Genomic DNA, 21,293 nt, shown 5'->3' with positions numbered 1-21,293 from the left:
TTTTGCATATTTATCATACTATTTCAGCAGTTTGTTGAAATATCAAGTTTTATGGATGAGTTCATAAAACTGGATTATAATTAAGCATATAACAGTTATCTGTATTGTACACTACCCAAAGGAAACAAAAAATTGTCATCATTTTAAAAACTAAGCACACATTAAATACTTGACAATTATGTCAGGCAAAAAGCAAAGATGAGACTCAAATGATTAATTCGCAATTAGTGATTTTCTAATAAGAACCATATATGTATTGTATCAAAGCTGGTGTCTAGTAAATATTGGACAAAGTAATCATTATTTGTGGGACTTTTCGATGTTGTCCCCATTTTACATTCATCAGACATGTTCTTTTTTCTGAAAATCTGTGGTTCAATATGATGATACCTTTGAATTAAACATGGTGTATATGGCAGAACGAATATGTTTGATACTTCTGAAATTCTCTGGAATCACTTTGATCAATATGACAAGAAAGTATTTCTAAAAACATTCTTGGACTGTTTGACTTCTGCTTTCCAGGGCATTTAAAAATAACATATTAGGTTGGTGCAAAAGTTATTGCAGTTTTTGCCATTAAAGTAACAGCAAAAGACCGCAATTACTTTTATAGCAAACTAATACTTTAATTACTTTTATCAAATATTAGTATTGATTATGCAACTGTAAAAAATTTTGTTGGAAGTCACTATGAGTGAGTTTGTGGCCAATTAATTTCAAGTTTGCTGAAGAAATCTGATGGCATGTTAATCTCGAACCCACAGTGCAGAGCACATTGTTAACATTAACTTCCTGAAATGAATGAACAAAATACAGCCCATACCAGGAATCAATTTCTAAGAATAAGATAGATGTTTTCTTGCTTAAATCTTTGTTTTAAAAAAACAAAAGGATGGCCGGGCATGGTGGCTCATGCCTGTCATCCCAGCACTTTGGGAGGCCAAGGCAGGTGGATCACCTGAGGTCAGGAGTTCGAGACCAGCCTCACGAAAGTGGAGAAGCCCCTGTCTCTATTAAAAGTACAAAATTAGGCGGGCATGGTGGCACATGCCTGTAATCCCAGCTACTCGGGAGGCTGAGGCAGGAAAATCTCTTGAGCCTGGGAGGCAGAGGCTGCAGTGAGACGAGATCGTGCCATTGCACTCCAGCCTGGGCAACGGAGCAGGACTCTGACTCAAGAAAAAAACAAACAAACAAGCAGCAACAACAACAACAACAACAATAAAAAACCAGCAACAAAAGCCACAAAAAACAAAACAAAAATGAAAACAAAAGGATTATTGGAGAAGCCCAAGCACCAACATTAATATTAATATTACATCCTGTTTCCTGATCCAGGCTTATGCCAATATCTCTTCAGAATTATGTATCTATGATTAAAGTCATGTGTGATAGAATGCTCACTTCTCTAAAGATGATCAACTACTGTAGCAATTACTATGCTGAATAAAAAGAAAGACAATGAAAGAAAGAAAGAATCATTTTAAACACTTTAAAAATGACTATAGGATTTTAAAACACTTCAAAGAATTTGCTACATACTACTCTGGAGGCTGAAAAATTTCAAGTTCTCTTCTACACGTTAGATCTAATGTATAGGTTGATTGAAATTACAAATTTATTTGAAAATATCACTTTTAGTATATTTATCATACTTTGTTTTATTAATGCAGGATATTACGAGTAACATTTGGCTTGCTTGGTACAAATGGTTGATCTTCACATGGACTCATAAGGATTGCTGTGTTTAGAGATTTAGGTGAAGTTATTGTCCCAAGTTCCAAGTTGTTCACAAAATCTCCAGGACTCACTGATCAAAGTCAGTAATGGAGCCAGGAACCTGACAGAACTATTCTTGCTATGACACTCTGCTTCCACTATGAGGACTTCTATTTGGAACCAACTTTGTTCATTAACATCTATTATTCATTTCTTTACTTATTCATTTATTCATATGCATGAAGTATTGATTATGTATAAGGAATTATGTGCTATGCAAGCCCCAAATCCTCTCTTTGGCAGCTTCAATATTTCTCACATCTGAAAAAAACCACATTTTTGTTGGTCAAACCATGACCCTTCTGACAATGAAAGTGGTAATATTCTCAGACAATTGGCCTAACCTCTTACTATTGCAGTCACATGAGGTCTCTATTTCAATCTGTCTCATTTTGGATTAGGAGTGTGAAATGGGTTAATGGATGGACAGATTTGTTGATAGGTACTTTTAGAAATACTATTAAAATTATTGAATTTAAAGGTCAATTTAAACATCTCTGAGTACTTTCTCATCTCTTTACCTGTCCCAATAAATAAGACATCATATTGGCCATCCTCAGCTTCCACTCGATCCACTGCTATTTGTTTCAGGTTATATTTTCCATCTGTTTTTACCAATATTGGTTTTTTATGGGCAGGTTTTATGGCCTGGTACATTAGTGGATGACTTCTTGCAAATCGGATGGCATCATCGGGATAGTCCTTGGTGGTTCCGTATCTCCCTCCATTTACTTTGCTGGCACACTGAAAAACAAGTGAATTACATAATTCTTTTTGCCTTACACCTAAAGAGAAAATTTATAATCAACCACGAGAAGAATCAGAAAAATTGAGGATGTCAAATTAGTCAATTGTTCATTTGGAAATATATAGTAATCATATATTTTTCTTTTTTTTTAACTTTTATTTTAGGTCCAGAGGTACATGTCCAGATTTCTTACATAGGTAAACTCATGTCACGGGGGTTTGTTGTACAGATTATTTAGTCACCCAGGCACAAAGCCTAGTTCCCAACAGTTCTTTTTTTCTGATCCTCTCCTTCCTCCCACCCTTTGACTGCAAGCAGGCCCCAGTGTCTCTTATTCCCCTCTTTATGTCCATGTGAGTAACTATACATTTTTCATTACAGAAATGGAATCTTCCTCGGAAATTGGAAAGACTAAATTTTTGCAAACATGCAGCATCAGAAATACAGAGAAACTAGAGGAATTCTGGAAAAGTTAGTTATAGTTAATATCAAGACTTTGGGGATGGTCAAAATGTTTAACATCATAAATAAATCATTTTCTCTGTTTTTGAAATTTGCTTCTTGTAATAAGTTACATTTTGAAGGGAAACAATCTATTGTTCATACAAAGAGAAGAAATCTCTTTGCTGTGCAGAAACTTCTCTCTAACTAAGGATCACAACTGTACAAAATAGCTTTAACACTCTTGAGTCTATGATAATATGATGAGTGATGGTTCTGATTGGCTCACTGACTATAGAATTTTAGTGGTTCAACATAAAAACCTATTCAGATGTTATCACTGTTAATTATCAATGGCAAAAAAACTATGTTTACTATAGTCTATATGAATTTGTATTTTTAATGGATTTGACAAAATAAACTGGAAAACAAGAAATATGTGCTATAACGTCAGTTTTTAAACCACTGACTATAAAATTAAATACTCAACAGTAGCTTAAGTTACTCATTGGAAAACCTTTAAATGTGTTGATTCTTGCTTGTTGGTAACTGCTCCCTCATTTTACATATTTTCCTCCAAAACTAGCAGCAATTGCAATGATTACCTTGATAAAAATTTTCCACTTTAGAATATAAATACAGTAGTTTAGTAATCAGATTCCACAAAGAGGACATTTATAATGGTGTGGTTTTTAAAATCAAACCATATTTCCTAATTTGGCATGGATTTTTCACTTGAGTGTACTTTCATGATATATAATTGGAAACATTTTGGACTAGCTTGGAAGCAGATCCATAACCAGTCACTTCCTCCAAATCTCCTTTAAGACCATGTGGTTTCAAGAAGCATTTCCAGCAAAGCCACAGGAGTAGGTTTTCTCCATTTAAAATTGTAATTTCAATCAATAGAGTGAAATAAAATATACTTTATGTCTTACTGGAAGTAATAATTTTAAGCTAGTGAGAGAGAGTGATTGAAATGGTAAAGCCTTAACACTTGTTAATGGAGGTGAGGTTTGTTTCCAGTTTGAGTTTTTGCTCTACAAAAACGGTTTCTACTCAACTTGCAAGTAATTGTGGAATCAGTGTAGTGATGGGATTTCACCAGCTGCTTGTAAAAGTATAGATGTTGACTTGTGTGACAAGTTAAATGTTTGCTCTCCATGGCTCACATAGCACATACAATGATCCAAAGTTTTTCTAACCTATTTGCACACAGGATGAATGATACAAAATCATCATCTCATCGTCACCCTCACTATCATCACCAGTTTTAGCTATGTGTGCTAAAAGCACAAAAGTCTGCATGCCTAGATAAGAAGAATCTTAATAGTATAGTTCAGAGAAAAGTGGTAGAAGTTTTGTACTCTAGCGATACTTTTGTATTGGCATTTCTTTCCTAAGGGGCCAGCAAGGATGTTAAATGAGGTGTTAAGTATTCTGAGGAGCTAGAGAAAAAAACTTCTTATAGATTTCCTACAATGAGAAGTAAGGAGACAGTTTGGCCTATGGAAATTAGAGGCTGATTTAAATATTAGAACATAAAAATTTGGTGACATTGTCCTGCTTGGAAATCATATGTGGTACTAACTCCTCTGAAGAGGATGAGAGAAATATGATGTTCATGTTACTGAATGTTTCTGTGTTCACCAGTACTTTAAAAAATAAAATTTTAATTGGTGTTAGTTAGCCAAAATATCAATAATAATATATATGTTATTAAACTGCTGTGTCCATTATATATTATATTCTTTTTATTAAATAACAAGCAAAAACTTGAGATTGGAAAGGATATCTCTTTGCTACATATACTTTTCACCGGCATACTTTTAGGTATGGTATTCCTTAACTGTTTATCTGCAACGTCTGTAAAGCACATGAAACAGCGAACAAAATATTACCAAAGGAGTCCTTAAAAATAAGAATTACTTGTTATATTACTACACTTACAGAACCAGGCCTTGGATAAGGGACTTTTCCTTCATAGACTGACCAGTGGTATTCAGGTCCTTCCTTATGTGCATATGGTCCATTGAAGGCTGCCCGAATGCTAGACATATGATAGACACATATAGCATGCCCTCGAAAAATATTACTGAAAAATACAGAAAAGATAATTATTATTCTGGAACTAACTAGCAGGTCACCTAGCCAAACATCCCAGCCTACAAAGATAAGAGTCAAGTCTTTTGAGTAAAGTAGTTGCAATTTCTTTAAGCAAAGAATAGTCTAGATATGTTAACTATTGCAATATTTCCAATGTTGAAACTCTGAAACTTACCATTTTCTTAATTGCCTACTTAATACGGTTGAAAGTGACATTGTTAGAATGACAAAAATAATGTCACTTCACTTATTTTTAAACCTTGTGTTGTCTTTTTATTTTTTTTATTAAGAGAGATCGGGCCTTCATATTAATAAAGACTTATTCCCAAGCTGAATTATTCATTTAGGTATTATCTCCTTTTATGTTGTTCTATTTTCAAAGTAGACAGTGTTCTCTTACTCACTATGCTGTTAATATTGCTACAAATTCTATTAAGATGTATTAAGTTTCTTAATATATATGACTTAAAGAACAATTTAAAGTCTTATGAAAATTTAGGCCTTTTTCCATTTTTTAGCTGGGGTTCATGTAGACATTAATATGCTTGTATATTCCTTCCTTTAGCCACTGAAAAGTGTCTATAGTAAAAAGATGACTGGGCTGAATATGTTAAGCATGACAAAATTACTTTAACCATATAAAACTTAGATCCCTCATCTCCAGAACAAGCAGCAAGCAAAATAATTTTCTTGACTAAAATTTCTACTTGACTGTATAAAGGCAGTAGTTGACTAACTATGGCAACTTTTACTGAAAACATTTGTAATCAGATTCTACAAAAGGATATCTTTAAAAATTATTTTTTAAACAATCTTGCCATATTCCTTAATTTAGCATGAAATGAATGAATTTTAACATTATCAGAATCTCTGTATTGTAAGAATCCAAATTGTTAATGTTTGTGAAAGTATTTTGCAAAATTCAAAGTTCTATATAAATAAAGTTTCCTACATACTGAGACACCTGTAAAACAGCAGTTATGTTACTGTCCTACACCCCCAATTTACACATTTTATAACGCACCTTGAAGCAATTGGAAATGCCTAGGACGCAGGGAACACTTGAGATAGTCTCCTAACTAAAGTGGTAGCACACCTTTGATCACCATTCTACAAATATCAATCCTCATGTCAGGTAACAGCTGGAAAGCTTTTGTTCTCAGATTTATATAAATTGAACAGTCAAAAGAGAAATTATAGAAGAAAATCATGTCTTATGTTTGATTTCTCAGAAAGATCCATTATGCTATCATTTAGGAAAATAGCTTATAATCTGATCATATTAACCCATAGAAAAACTAAACTGATTATTCCATAGCTTAAATTTATCATATAAATTCACTGAATTATCATGCAATGTATGAATTATTCACAGCATAAGGGAGGAGATGAAGTTAAAATAAGTACTCTCCATGCACTGTGATAACTACCAATCTACATTAACTATTTTTCTTTGCATCAAGAAATAATTGATAGACAAATTGTTTCCATGTTTCTCTGTTGAAGAAAAAGTCTCTTTGCAACAGCAGGATTCCTTGTCTACAGAGATATATTATTTTTTCTAAGTGACATTAGAAACCACCTGCTGAAAAATAACAAACTAAAGCTGTGTGGAAAGACCCCCACGTAAGCACAGTATACACAATTATGTGACAGTTTATGGCTTATATGGTGTAAAAGAGGAATTCAGTAATATTATTCTAGCCCTGTCAAGAGAATTGAGGTATATTCTTCTTTATTTTTTATCCTAATCATTTTACCTGCACCGTGCCTTACCTAGAAAGAGACTCAGGAAATTGTATATATAACCTTTTAACAAAAACTGATTCTAATATTTTTATTTGTGTGTAAAAATACATGAAATAATATTTTATCCATTTTTACAGCGCTTTACCATGGGTAAAAAAAATACAAAAACATAAAGGGGAAAACAATAGATTATACATCTTAAACCTGAGCAGCAAATTTAAAAGACAGAGAGCCAATGATCAACATGTGTTCACTACGAATCAACATAAGAGCAGGAAAATCAGAATAAAAGAGCGAGAAGAGTGCTCTGTGTTTAAGAAATGGAGGAATTTTTCTTGGCTATGGCAATTGGTAAGTATTGGAGAACTGATTTAAATCAGTGTTGGAGCAGAAAGTTATTTCAAGCAAGATAAGTGAATAAATAAAAATATAGTAATGGGAACTAGCAAAGTAGACACTGCCTCACATCTGTCAAGGCATTATCTTGTCAACATCAGACCATTAGTGAACTCAGAGGGAAAACATACAATGGTGAGTGAGTAACAGTTGATATAGAACCTTAAAAGCCTGACTTGGAAAATTCTGTATGATGAATAAAGGAATTGTCCTAGACTTTACAACATATAACAACACCTTGTAAGGACTGATATCTTACAAACTGTATGTGGAAAAAAAAAAAAATCACTGTGTTCTAGATTAGAGAGTGAAGAGATTAGGATACTGAGCACAGGAAGATTCTGGGCACTATAAACAGAAACAAGATTTGGATTGAGATTGAGCTTTTGAAAACGAAAGTACATTTGCAAACATTGGAGAATAAAAATCAATTGGTGATTATAAAGTATAGGAAATGAGAACAGCAACTGGGTCAGTAGTCTTACAAGTTACATACACCGTGAAAGGAGAGTCCAGTGAGGCGTCTCTTGTTTTATCGTGTTTTTATTGACTGTATAAATTTCTCACCTGGTAGTGTTAAAGAGTCCAAATATCACCGGATTCTTATGATCTCTGGTAGGTAGCAAAAAAACGTCCTCTGAAAAATTAAAGAATATTCCATCGCTTAGTATTTTTAGCTCTCTTTGCATTTAAAGAAAATGTATTCACATAAATTTGTTTAGAACCCAATATAGATTTTAAGATGTATATTTTCATATACAATTATATAACCAAGATCAATCATAACAGAGCTAATCTTTCAGTTGTTCTGGGTGACCTTGAGCTGAACAACAGGAAGGAGCCAGACATGGACTAAGCTAACACGATGAGCCTCTTTGTGTTCTTGCAATCCCTTTTCCCCCAGCATTTGTGCCTGCCCAAATTGAAAAGAACAGAAACTTGCTCTGTGTTAGATAGAGGTCAAATACACAGAAAACAAGTTTTCTATGTGTCCTAGGGATAAAGTTATAAAGAAACATATACATAAAAGAGCAAATTTAATTCACCTAAAAACATTTACCTAATTCATCAAAATGTGTGTCAATCCCATTCATTCCTGGTACTGAGCAAACGAGTCTTGCTTTTAGGAAAGTGCTCCACTTATTCACCAGTATTCTCTGCCCTCCTACATCATTCTGTGAAAACCAAAAAGGAGGTAAATAGTTACCTGAAGAATTCTGACCAACCACAGATTTTATATTATTAAACATGCAGTTGCCAAGAGTTATGACTTTTTTATTTAACTAGGAAAATTTGGCATAATTCTCAAGTAACGTCATAGGTGCAATTCCCCATAATTTAGGTTTTTTTTTTTTTTTTTTGGTTTCTTAATTCGGCCTTGTCAGCGCACCTTTGCCCTGATACCTTAAATATATTTTGCAGACATTAAACAATATTAATACAGCAATCTCTCCTAAACAGAATAGTGGGGAGATACAGTAATCATGATTATTACTTGGTTCATAAATAATTTGCTTCTCTCAGGAATATAGAAATATCCATTTCTTTTCTTCCTTAATCAAAGGAAAAAGGCTTTTCAAGAAAGCTTGAAATACACACACACACACACACAATGCCCATACTATATATGTATATAAATATATACACACATCACACACACAATATACATATACACACATATTTATATGTAAGTTTATTTTCGAACATCTTCTTAAATGCCAAAGTAACTTTGCATTTGTAAGTTTATTAGATTCTTAGATTATGTTGCTGCTCCTCTTGGTTTTAAATGTTCCCAAACAACTCTAAATATTCAGTAAATTACAGATGGCTTTTTTAAAAAAAAACTTAATCGAATTGTTCAAACATAGCTATGTATATTATTTGTACTGTGTAATAAAGGAATAAAAAAGGTTTTGATTAAATTCATTAAGAAAAATCGAGCTCAAATTTCTGCATGGGAAGAAGGACAGTATAATTATAGACTATTTCTTCTTGGTATGGCTTCAAACATGGGGAAAAATCATACAAAATACAAGGTCCTTTTAAGATACACCCTTCATTAGATATGAAATGTAGAGGTTGGTATAGTAAATATCAATTGTAGGCAGTCTAAAGAATACTAGAAAATATTTAAAAGTAGAAACTTATTATAAACTTAATAAAGGCCTGACCATAAATTGTGAGATAAGCAAGCATAATGAGAGAGAAAGCCTCACCACACAGAGTCGCCCGACCCTGGTGTAAATTGCGTGGGCATTGTTTTCTGCCTCCAGTGCCTTCTCAGTGAAAAAGAAATATACTTTGTTGTCATCTCTGTCTTCATTGTCAGGAATCATGTATGAACCTACAAATTTTGGTTCTATAGGAGCAAAAAATAGGAGAAAAAGTGAAAAAGATATTATAACAAAATGCTAACAAGTTATTCCAATAAATTACATATCATCTGAATCCTTAAGTTTAACTTTCACCATTTCATAAAGAAATAGTTTTCTTGAACTTTTTTACCAAACATGGAAAACGCTGTAGATATCTCACTTTATTTGCATATTAACAGCCCTTTTAGAAATATTACAAGAGTATTTAATTGGAAAATAAAAGAATCAAGGAGAGAAGAAGAATTTCAAACAACAGGCAATGCGAAATTAAAATGCATACAGGAAAGAACAGATTAGGAGCATGATGAAGATAATCTCTATAAATTTCCTTCCATTGTAGGTAAAAACTAAATGTAAGTATAAGTAACATATTAAAGTAAATAAATATATCATCATTGATTTTGAATTCATAAATTATCTACCAGTATAGCACATAGATCATTTTAGATTCAAAGTAGAAAATTTATTTTACATTTTTGAGATTGTAGTCCAAGAGATTTGAATACACGTTCTTTGATGTGGTACGTAAAATATATGAATGGTTGCATCAATAACGACTATGCATTTTACAGCTTAATAAAAATGTGGAAAGTAATTAAAATGCTCACCATAAAATAATATTCTAGCACCTCCATATACCAGTGTGCCAAAATATAAAACGTACTTCTTACAAAGATTTCTGTATCAATGAATGTCTAGTGACTTTCCTAGAGTTTTGTCTCTAAAGTGTAATGCAATCCTATTAAGACAAGCAAAGCAGGGCAATCAATTAATCAAAAATTCTATCAGTTGATAAAAGTAGACAAAACAGCTTACTGGATGATGGACTTTTCAGTTTTCATGCCTTTGCTTTGTTTTCCTTATTTAAATACTGATTTCTAAGCATTGCTCAAAAGGTATACTGATTTTATAATTAAGTCAATCAATTTTGATAGAAAATGATATACATATATCACATACAATATTTTAATTCAAGAACGTTGTTAGTAAAACATCCTGAAATTTGTAAAGGAATTGTATTTATATTCTTATGATTATCAAAATGGCAATATTTTCCATAAGTTTTAGAGTTGGTTTCAATCCTAATTCACATGCTCTTCTCCTCATCCTTACCTTTCAACAGACGCTCATCGTCATGCTCAGTGCGGATATGGGCCAGTCGCCCCATGCTGCGGAAGATTGCAGCGTCTCTGCTCCAGTAGTCACTGTAGAGTCCAGCAAACAATTCACTACCTACATGGGAGCATCAGTAAAAAAGAAGTCAGTGTTTGTTTCTGAATTTGAAGACGAGGTATAAGTCACAATTATATTAAATACATCCATATTTAATATGTGTATCTATAACATGTACTTTATGACATTAATACTATTAGTGTTAGGAGCATGGATGGTACAGTAAGCGTCCCAGGGTTTGAGTCCAGAGTCTGTCACTTGCTAGGTGTGAATTTGGGCAAGCTGCTAAGTTTCCTGTGCCTCAGTTTCCTCATTTACAAATTAGAAAAGTAATTGCATTCAGTAAGGTAGTTAAGAGTAAAGCACTTGTAAGAATAGCTGGTAAATAGTAAGACCTATATGAGTTTTTGGTAAATAACTTTGCTTCATTTATTTTCCTAGACTCAGTTGTTCTGTCTGGGGCAAAAATTTCTGGCCAAGAAACAAATGATAACAGTAGATTTCGGGAAACAGCAACCTTAAAGCAGAGTGGTAAAACTGCTTTCTTAATGAGTGGAATATAATATTGGTCTAGTTCTAAAACAGATATGATTATTATATTACATGGTACTAATGCTTTTTTAAAGTTTGTAACGTGTATCTATGCATACATATGATATTTAAAGTGCTTTAAAGGTTAAGAGATTTCAAAATTAATTGTATTTCCAACTTAATATATCTAATTATGTAATTAATTTTATAATTAGGATTATTAAAATTACAGGTATAAGAATTTGACCTAATACATAAACAGAATTTAAAAGATCTTGAATACTTTATTTATAAATCTTATTAGAACTTTAAAAATTGTTTCATTATTTATGAAGGATTTTTTTCCCAAGGTAAGGTCTTTAAAGCTTTGGAGGCCAGGCGCGGTGGCTCATGCCTGTAATCCCAGAACTCTGGGAGGCTGAGGCGGGCGAATCACGAGATCAAGAGATTGATACCATCCTGGCTAACCCGGTGAAACCCTATCTCTACTAATAATACAAAAAATTAGCCAGGCGTGGTGGCTGGCACCTGTAGTCCCAGCTACTGGGGAGGCTGAGGCAGGAGAATGGCGTGAATCTGGGAGGTGGAGCTTGCAGTGAGCCGAGATTGCACCACTGCACTCCAGCCTAGGTGACAGAGCGAGACTCCGTCTCAAAAAACAAAAAACAAAACAAAGCAAAACAAAACAAACAAACAAAAACCCTTTGGAAAACTTCAGAAGTGTAAGCATATTTGTATGGTTTAACATTTGGGAAAATGATCTATTAAATTATATATACAATAAATTAAAAGGAAATTTATTTTCAACTTGCATTAACTGACTATTAATTTTTTTAAAGTAAAGATGATTGCTTTTGTTGTATCAAATTTAGAATAATAAGATATAAATTAAACTCAAAGATTAAAAAATTAAGCTTTAGAATTACTACTATAATAGTCTTTTTCATTTTAAAAAGATAAATAATTCTAATTAGTTTTTCTCTGTTCACAAAATCCTCTATGGATTCTTAAAACACTGTATGAGATACAAACAAATAAAATCTATGGTTTCCAAGAAATAATTCCTTTTTAAATTATATGTTCTATATGAGAGAGAGAGTAAAAAGTAAATGTGTCAGAGTGTTAACAATTGGTGACTCGAGGTAAATGGTATACAGCTGTTACTTTTACTTCAATTTTTTTTGTATTTGACAATTTTCTTTTTTTTAAAATTTATTTATTATTATTATACTTTAAGTTGTAGGGTACATGTGCATAACGTGCAGGTTTGTTACATATGTATACTTGTGCCATGTTGGTGTGCTGCACCCATCAACTCATCATTTACATCAGGTATAACTCCCAATGCAATCCCTCCCCCCTTCCCCCTCCCCATGATAGGCCACGGTGTGTGATGTTCCCCTTCCCGAGTCCAAGTGATCTCATTGTTCAGTTCCCACCTATGAGTGAGAACATGCGGTGTTTGGTTTTCTGTTCTTGTGATAGTTTGCTAAGAATGATGGTTTCCAGCTGCATCCATGTCCCTACAAAGGACACAAACTCATCCTTTTTGATGGCTGCATAGTATTCCATGGTGTATATGTGCCACATTTTCTTAATCCAATCTGTCACTGAGGGACATTTGGGTTGATTCCAAGTCTTTGCTATTGTGAATAGTGCCGCAATAAACATACGTGTGCATGTGTCTTTATAGCAGCATAATTTATAATCCTTTGGGTATATACCCAGTAATGGGATGGCTGGGTCATATGGTACATCTAGTTCTAGATCCTTGAGGAATCGCCATACTGTTTTCCATAATGGTTGAACTAGTTTACAATCCCACCAACAGTGTAAAAGTGTTCCTATTTCTCCACATCCTCTCCAGCACCTGTTGTTTCCTGACTTTTTAATGATCGCCATTCTAACTGGTGTGAGATGGTATCTCATTGTGGTTTTGATGTGCATTTCTCTGATGGCTAGTGATGATGAGCATTTTTTCATGTGTCTGTTGGCTGTATGAATGTCTTCTTTTGAGAAATGTCTGTTCATATCCTTTGCCCACTTTTTGATGGGGTTGTTTGCTTTTTTCTTGTAAATTTGTTTGAGTTCTTTCAAGATAACAGTTTTTAAAAAGAGATATTTATTGAGTTCTTCTAGTATATGCAACATACGCTAAGTGAGAGGTATGATGCAAGGAAAATAACAAAAACGAAATGATGATTTAAATCTGGACTTAACAACATATAATTTGGTAGAGAAAAGTTAGGTCAGAACTCTTACTTAAGCATATCATGTTATTTGGTAATAGAAAGGGAAAAGATTAACATAATTTTTTTATCAAAGTCGATTAATTAGTGCTGTCTTCCCCAGAAATTTTATGTCTGTTTGAAGAAGCAGTATTTTGAAATCAAATGCATTCAGTGGTTAGGTATATGACCTGTTACCTGGAATTCAGTCTGCATTATTTGAACATTGATAAAAGAGAGTCATTAAAAGGACTTTGGAATCATCTATGGCATAAACAACCAAGTTGGTCCTTTAAAAAATTGACTATTAACACATGAGTGAGGATTTCTCTGAAATATTTTTGTTTTTAATTACTATAGTTGAATTATGTTTCCCACACCAAATATAAAGGCCATCTTGTGAAATGCTTGTAAACATAACCTATTTTGCTAATGTGGGCTGGGCTGAATCTTTAATGTATAGTGGGAATAAAGATTAGCTTTCTTTAAAATCATGAGTCTTCTATTCTTTAAATTTTTAATATTTGGTTTTATATTTTAAAGTATTTTAGACTTTGATAACTGAAAATATTTTTAGGGGAAAATATTATTTATATTAGTACACATTGATTTTAATGGATTTATCCTAATTTGGAACATTGTTTCAAAATTATCATTTTAATCAATACTATAAAATTAACAAACAAGTACTGCTTGCAGCCACTAGATGGCAGCCCTATGATACTAGATAATACCATATCCAGGGACGATTATCTGCACAAGAGAAAAAATAATATATTCCCAATGTTACCCAGCTTCCCATTTTGCACTCAGGGCAGAGAAAATTGTGAGCAATTCCCATAACACAATATGAACTGCATGACTTAAATTTCAAAGACACTATATAGGTGCTAAAAACTGTATGTTTGGCAAAATACTTTCCTAAGAAAATTAGAAAAGACAACATATTAGTGAAAAATAATATAATAAAGCCTTAGGTAAAATAATACCTAATAGTAATTAAATAAGCAAAAATACTGAGCATTATTATAATTTTTAATACAATTTGTAGTAAATACATAGTCTCTAATTAAATTTATTTTAATTATTTGGTGTCAGAAAATTTGTGAATCAGTACATTGATCTTTTATAGAATGCAAAAATAACATCTGGATACATCATATTTTCATGGATTAAAATAGAAAAAACATTTTATAAAAATACTAAAATATGTTTTAGAGCTTCAATTATAACAGAAGAACTATTTAAGGATTTACTTTTCTATGTCTATGGAGACGGGTGAGTTTAACTTCTTGTCATACTCAACAATAGTCTCTATATAGAGAAGAAAGAATAGTAGAATTAGGTCTGCAGTGGAAATCTGGCAAGCTAGGTCCTCAGCTCGAAATCTGCTATTTTACCACCACAAACTGTTCAAAATCTTAAGGTCTCAGTTATCTGTAGAATCAAAGAGACCTCCATGTAATTCTCAGAACCTGCCAAGCTTTTATATTCTCTCTGCTCTTTGGCCTAGAATTCCACGCCTCTCTTCCCACCTCACCTTCCTTTTGCCTCGTTATTGTCCACTTTTTCCATGACGCCTTGTCTGGCCAAACTTTTGTTAGTGTAGTGGTTCCTAGTGCCACTGTAGCTCCGGTACCTATTTCTATCCTACTGCTCATCCGACTATATTTTTATTGACTCCTTATGTGTTTGAAATGATGCCTCATTAATGTCTGAAATACAAAAAATGCTCAATAAATACTGTTGAATCAATGAATGGCTTAATGAGTTAATAATTAAATATATCAGAAGTTCCTTTCAGGATTTAAAAAAGGTTATGAAAGGCTGTGAAATGTCAACCATCAGGGCCAGGTGCGGTGGCTCTCGCCTGTAATCCCAATATTTTGTGCAGCCCAGGCCGGAGGATCGCTTGAGTTCAGATGTTCAAGATCAGCCTGGGCAACATAAAGATACCTCCGTCTCTACCAAGAAAATAATAATAATAATAATAATAAATAAAGTAGCTGGGCATGGGGGCCCGCACCTGTGGTCCCAGCTACTCAGGAGGCTGAGGTGGGAGAATCGCTTGAGCCCGGCAGGTAGAGGCTGCAGTGAACTATGATTATGCTACTGCACTCCAGCCTCGGCAGCAGAGCCAGATCCTTCCTAAAGAAAGAGAAAAATAAACCACTCAGGATAAGATCCTAACTTTTAAAAACTGTTTCAGAGAGAAAATATCAAATGAAAGAAAATGCTATTGAGAATTTACATGGATAACAAATTTGAATTTTTGTTCCTTAAGGGCCTTATGTTATCTATTAATTTTAATAGATTAAAACAGGAACTCTATTTTTTTTCAAAAATTTGTCCCCAAGAATTTCAGCCCAAGGGACATTATATTGTGATTAAAAGACTGTGTCAACACTAAGTTGCTTATGTGAAAGAAAATAAGACAGTCATTTGATTCTTTGAAATAGATAAAAACAAATTCTTTACAATGATTCTAAAATGTGTAATTAAAATACTTTTCTCTGTAACTCCTTTTTTTACAATGTAAACTCTAGTTGAAGTTGTAATTAAATGCATTGCATTGCCTTAATATTTTATGGAATGTATCAAGAGTTTTGTTCATAGACTATATATTATCTGAGTTTTTATTTACCATATTGGATTTTAATTGTATAACAAGAAAAATTCACAGTAGTGTTTCATGACCTTCTTATCTTGTTAAGTTTTACTCAAGCATTTGTTCTGTTTATGTTATAAATGTATGTTCTGCAATTCTAAATAATATGAAACACATTTGCCTCGTGGAACAGCATATAGCTAAAGACTGATTTAGCTGCCTCACTTTATAACTGAATTTTATAATTTTGTTAGAAAATTATTCTATTGTGGATGGATTGTTTTGCAGAATCACTATGACCTGCATAGCTATGAAGAGAAACAAAATGCATTTGGGAAGATGAGGACGGATGAAAATGATCCACATATTTCAACATCCCAGTTCGCACTCATATTCTGCTTAGGATGCTGAAAGAAACCAGGATGAATGTGTAATTCTAAATGTGTGATTTTATTAGGCATTTAGCTGTTGTTTGGGCTTTCGGTTTATTTTGGTTTGGGCAGATGATTAGCACTAGCTCTCAATGTTAAGAAGGTGGTTTTGAGGCATGAAGGAACAATAAAAACATCTTATGAATCTGTTTATTTGTGTGTGCCAGCACCCATGGCTATACTCTTGAGTTATCTTTTTGGCAAACCGATGATATTGATACCATGATGGTTAAACCAGATCCTCAAAGGAGAGAATATAAGTGGGGAATTGAAGAGTGGGGCTTTTTTCTTCTTCCTTTACCTCTTTTCGTTGTGAAGGAACCATAAGTAAAGTATTCAAATAGCTCCTTAGAGACTAGCAGTCATGGTCAGAAGCTACAATAAGCATGTGGATAATGGGCATTCTGCCAAGTGTGAGAGCGAGCACAGCAGCCTTGGATAAGAAATTATAGATATTCTTTAGGGACAGGAAAATGGTAAGGGAATAACCTGAAGTCTATGTTTCTATATAGTTGAGGTGAATTCAAAACATGAAGGAGAATATTTACTTATTATGTTTGTACAACTTATCATAAAGAGAAATATTCTAACTTCATTTATGATTTTTTCATTTATTTTTCTAACAAATGACCTTACTTTTTGCCAGTTTATTCCCTGAATGTAAATATAGTTAATTAAAAATAAACAATTATTTATTTAAAATGTTTTAATGTTATTAACAACTTGAAACAATAACTCAAATGGTCTCTGCATGCATTCCAACTCCCACTCATTCAATTGACATTGACTTTTAATTTACAAAATTCATAATGAGGATCTATATTCATAAAAGTATTATTATTATGGATAAAAGTTCAGTCAGGAAGAGGATTTCAGCAGCTGTAAACGTTGTAGTTTCATTTGCTGAAAAAAGTAATAGGAAAAAAGTATAGAAAAAAAATTCATGGACTATAAAATGTCTTACTAGCAATTACTTGTTAAAATAAAATTTAGTGTGCATTTACTTTGAAAAGCATCCCTAAAAATACCCCAACAACAAAGTTAATACTTTCAAAGCAAAGTGTCAAAAGGCACATGACAAATCAGGATTTTTTTTTTCCTCAAACACTAGCAACATGTGTCTTATCATACCTTAGGCATTTCAGGAATGGTAGGATTAAATTATACCTGGAACTGCTAGTACAACTATGGGTCAGAATAAAATTTAAAAATAAAATGGCAATAAATTAAAAGGAGAAACTATGGGGTACTGTAACGTTACTGAAGATATTATCAATTTAATTAGAATATTGCAATATTATATCAAATATAACTAATAAAAAGAGTCAGCAAGGCCGGGCGCGGTGGCTCAAGCCTGTAATCCCAGCACTTTGGGATACCGAGACGGGCGGATCACGAGGTCAGGGATCGAGACCATCCTGGCTAACACGGTGAAACCCCGTCTCTACTAAAAAGTACAAAAAACTAGCCGGGCGAGGTGGCGGGCGCCTGTAGTCCCAGCTACTCGGGAGGCTGAGGCAGGAGAATGGTGTAAACCCGGGAGGCGGAGCTTGCAGTGAGCTGAGATCGCACCACTGCACTCCAGCCTGGGCGACAGAGCGAGACTCCGTCTCAAAAAAAAAAAAAAAAAAAAAAAAAAGTCAGCAAAAATATTTGCTTCTTGGCCAAAATGACATATGACATACAGAACACTGTTTCCTGGATTTTTATTTGGCCAATTACCAAACTTAATAAGTTAGTAGCAAGATAATTACTAAGTATATTTAGATGATTTGAAAGGCATGGATAAGCAATGCAGCAATTCATTATACTGAAAAATTTATTGTTTCAACAAGCTGCTTTTAAAATCAAGTTGTAATGCCTTGTCTTCTTCAGACAGTTACTTAAAACCACTTCAAATACAGTAGGAGTAATCACACCGGAGGAAAACTTGGCTAAACATGCAGAAATATGGCACCTGAGATATGAGCTGATGTGCTACCAAGATAAATTGTGTTAGTACAAAGACACATTGGAAGAGCAAGCCTATTTAATATATGATTTCATTTTGATTAGTTTCTGACCATATACAACATAGTTCAGTAAGAAGCTTGTTTCTACTCCTTAAATCCTTTGTCACATAGAATTATTGCAAGCTATCAAAATTTCATTTCTAAGTTAGATTATAAATGGAATAAAAATGTGCTTTATAGCTCATCTTTCATCTATCAAATAAGCTTTAATATTTATTCAATTTTTTTATTAACCTCTTCTTCATATGATCTTAAGTCAGCTAAATTTAAGTTAACTGAATTAAAATTGTATCTAAAATTAGGAAATTACATAGAACTTTCTCTAATGTGCAAGCACCATTTTTTTTAGGTCAAGTAGCTTTATGAATATACTACCAGTTTCAGTGTTTTATCATTAAATTTGTCTTCATGTGAACAAACATTGAACATTGTGTGACATATAATTAACCATGAAACCAAGAAGTAGCAATAATCTAACGATAGTCATCTTTTTGTTGGAGGCTTGTCTTAACCCATCAGCAGAGAACATGTGTGGTCACAAAATACCACATTAATACATTCTTTCACAGTCAGAGTAGGCTGTACCTAGCTTGCCAAATTCCAACTCAGGTAGCTCCATTTTTCCAGCCCACATTCCTGCTGCTTTTGCAATTGGGTGAATTATTTTCACTTCCTCTCTTTTAAAGAGTTTCTGGCTCACATAGGTTATCAGGTTTCCATCCAGTGGCTGCTGCATTTCCACAGTGAGTGAATGATCTCTCCAAGGTACTTTGGGATGAAAGTGAGTGGATAAATGTGAAGAATTATATTTTTATTTCTTCTCTTTGGAGAGATTATTCTATAACTTTCATGTTTAGCTTGGAGGGCTCTTTTGATTTGATTTCTCTTCTGAATAAGCGAAACAGCCACCCAGATGGCAAGCACTTCAGATTTCAGCATAGTGTAATTTGATTTGGAAGTTCAATGAAACTCACTTGGAAATGTCCCTCCAGTAATATTTCCCCTCTTAGAAATTTCACTTTTAAATTCTTGGCTTCATGCAGAAACAAACTCCAAGGGAGACTGAGTAGTGAGTGGCAAGGTGGTCATAGAAATTATTATTAACTCTTTAAATGAAATGTTAAAAAATAATTTGTCTTCTAATATTCTCAGGATTTCACTATAGCAGCAGTATATGCTGTGTAATTTTTAATTTCCTATTCCCTTTTTGTGATTCTTAGGAACAATATTCCAAAATTAATTTTTCATTTGTTTAGGAACCTCAGTGAGAATTACATTTAGTATTTATAGGAGACTTAGTCTTTGCAAGATACTATGTGGCACAAGAAAGATAAGAAAGTCTCTTTTTTTTCAAACATAGTACAATCTTTATGAAGAAAATTCACTAACAACTTTAGAAAAAGATGGTATGAGTCTATCAGATATATAAATTTTAACATATATTTTGTCAATTGCATTGGAATTTCTTGCATTTATGCACCTGGCATCCCCCAAAAGTGTTATTTCTAAGGTTTTGACTTTTACTAAGTCTAACCTGACTTAGGCAACCCTTTTCCCATATTTAAAGTCTTCCTTTTTTTAATACTCTGTTTACACACACACACACACACACACACACACACACACACACACACACCCCGAGAGAGAGAGAGAGAGAGAGAGAGAGAGAGAGAGAGAGAGAGAGAGAATTGGCAGAGAAACTCAAAATATTTCAAGTAATATTTTTCTTTAATATTTATTTTTCTCAAATATTGCACATCTTTATTCAAGCCCCTGAAGAACTTAATTACTATATCATTCTCATTTTATAGCCGTGTCAAATTTTGAAGCTGAAGTAAGTCAAACTTTTCCCGTTAATTAGAGTTAACATGAGGTGTTTGCTATATAATACATAGGTTTTAAAAAGCTTTACTTTTCTACACCTGAGAACCAGATGTGGGATAGGGGAGTGTAGGGAGTAGAATGCAAGACCCATCAAAATAAACTGTCTCAAATATGTTCAGGGAACTTAGATTCTCAAGAATACAAAGTAGCATCTATATCAACTCGAAATCAAGTATAATATGGTTTAATCATCAGGAGAGAGTTTTAAGTTTTAATGGTTTATTTAGAATGTGAAGTCTCTACATCTTATTTTGTCCTTTCTCATTTTCTGCAAAGAAGATGACCTAATATTAGCATATAACTGTAAACATTATAAATGTGATAATAGAACCTTGCACATCTGCACCGTATGCGCATCAGAACGTCTCAACACTGAGGGAAGAAAATTATTACTGTTAGCACCTATGTTAGTGTTGGGGACTGCTCTTTTTAATTGCATGCTTAGGAGCTCATTCATCAGTTTTTATTGTCACAGTGCTGAAATAGTTTGCCAAGTTTGCAAGTCTTAACCACAAATAGCAGGAAAATATTACTCAGTTGTGTCTTAAGTGAGATTGTTTGGCATTTTGTCTAATTAAATTGAATCGAATTAAACTCCAGATCCAACATTATCAACTCATGCCATTATTTCAACATGTACATTCAGTGATAGTTTGAGCGAGTCAACTTCTATAGTTTGCATTCTAGATTAACAGAAATTTAGATAAATACATTTAAGTTCTCAAAAGAGATGACTTTCTGCTGAATTCTACTAATAACAGAGAAAGATACTATAAAGAATATTAAAAGTTCTCTAAAGTCACAACGTAATTGAAACATGAAGAGTTAA

At 33.3% G+C, this 21,293-nt stretch overlaps 1 protein-coding gene across 2 annotated transcripts in view; it reads right to left on the bottom strand.

Annotated features, from left to right (window-relative positions):
• Window positions 1-21,293, bottom strand: part of SEMA3E (semaphorin 3E) — a 291,033-nt gene that overhangs the window by 30,826 nt on the left and 238,914 nt on the right. For both annotated transcript variants that reach the window (XM_028846126.2, XM_028846127.2), the window contains exons 6-11: window positions 10,711-10,830; window positions 9,439-9,581; window positions 8,283-8,397; window positions 7,790-7,859; window positions 4,922-5,066; window positions 2,304-2,526 (exon numbers count right to left, since the gene is read on the bottom strand). In XM_028846126.2, the coding sequence (XP_028701959.2) occupies window positions 2,304-2,526; window positions 4,922-5,066; window positions 7,790-7,859; window positions 8,283-8,397; window positions 9,439-9,581; window positions 10,711-10,830 (816 nt within the window). The remainder of the gene's footprint in view (window positions 1-2,303; window positions 2,527-4,921; window positions 5,067-7,789; window positions 7,860-8,282; window positions 8,398-9,438; window positions 9,582-10,710; window positions 10,831-21,293) is intronic.

Source organism: Macaca mulatta, chromosome 3 (assembly GCF_049350105.2).
Source record: "Macaca mulatta isolate MMU2019108-1 chromosome 3, T2T-MMU8v2.0, whole genome shotgun sequence".
NCBI classification, from domain to species: domain Eukaryota; kingdom Metazoa; phylum Chordata; class Mammalia; order Primates; family Cercopithecidae; genus Macaca; species Macaca mulatta.
Note: the sequence above shows the minus strand (reverse complement) of the source record. Positions and strands in the feature narration are given on the sequence as shown.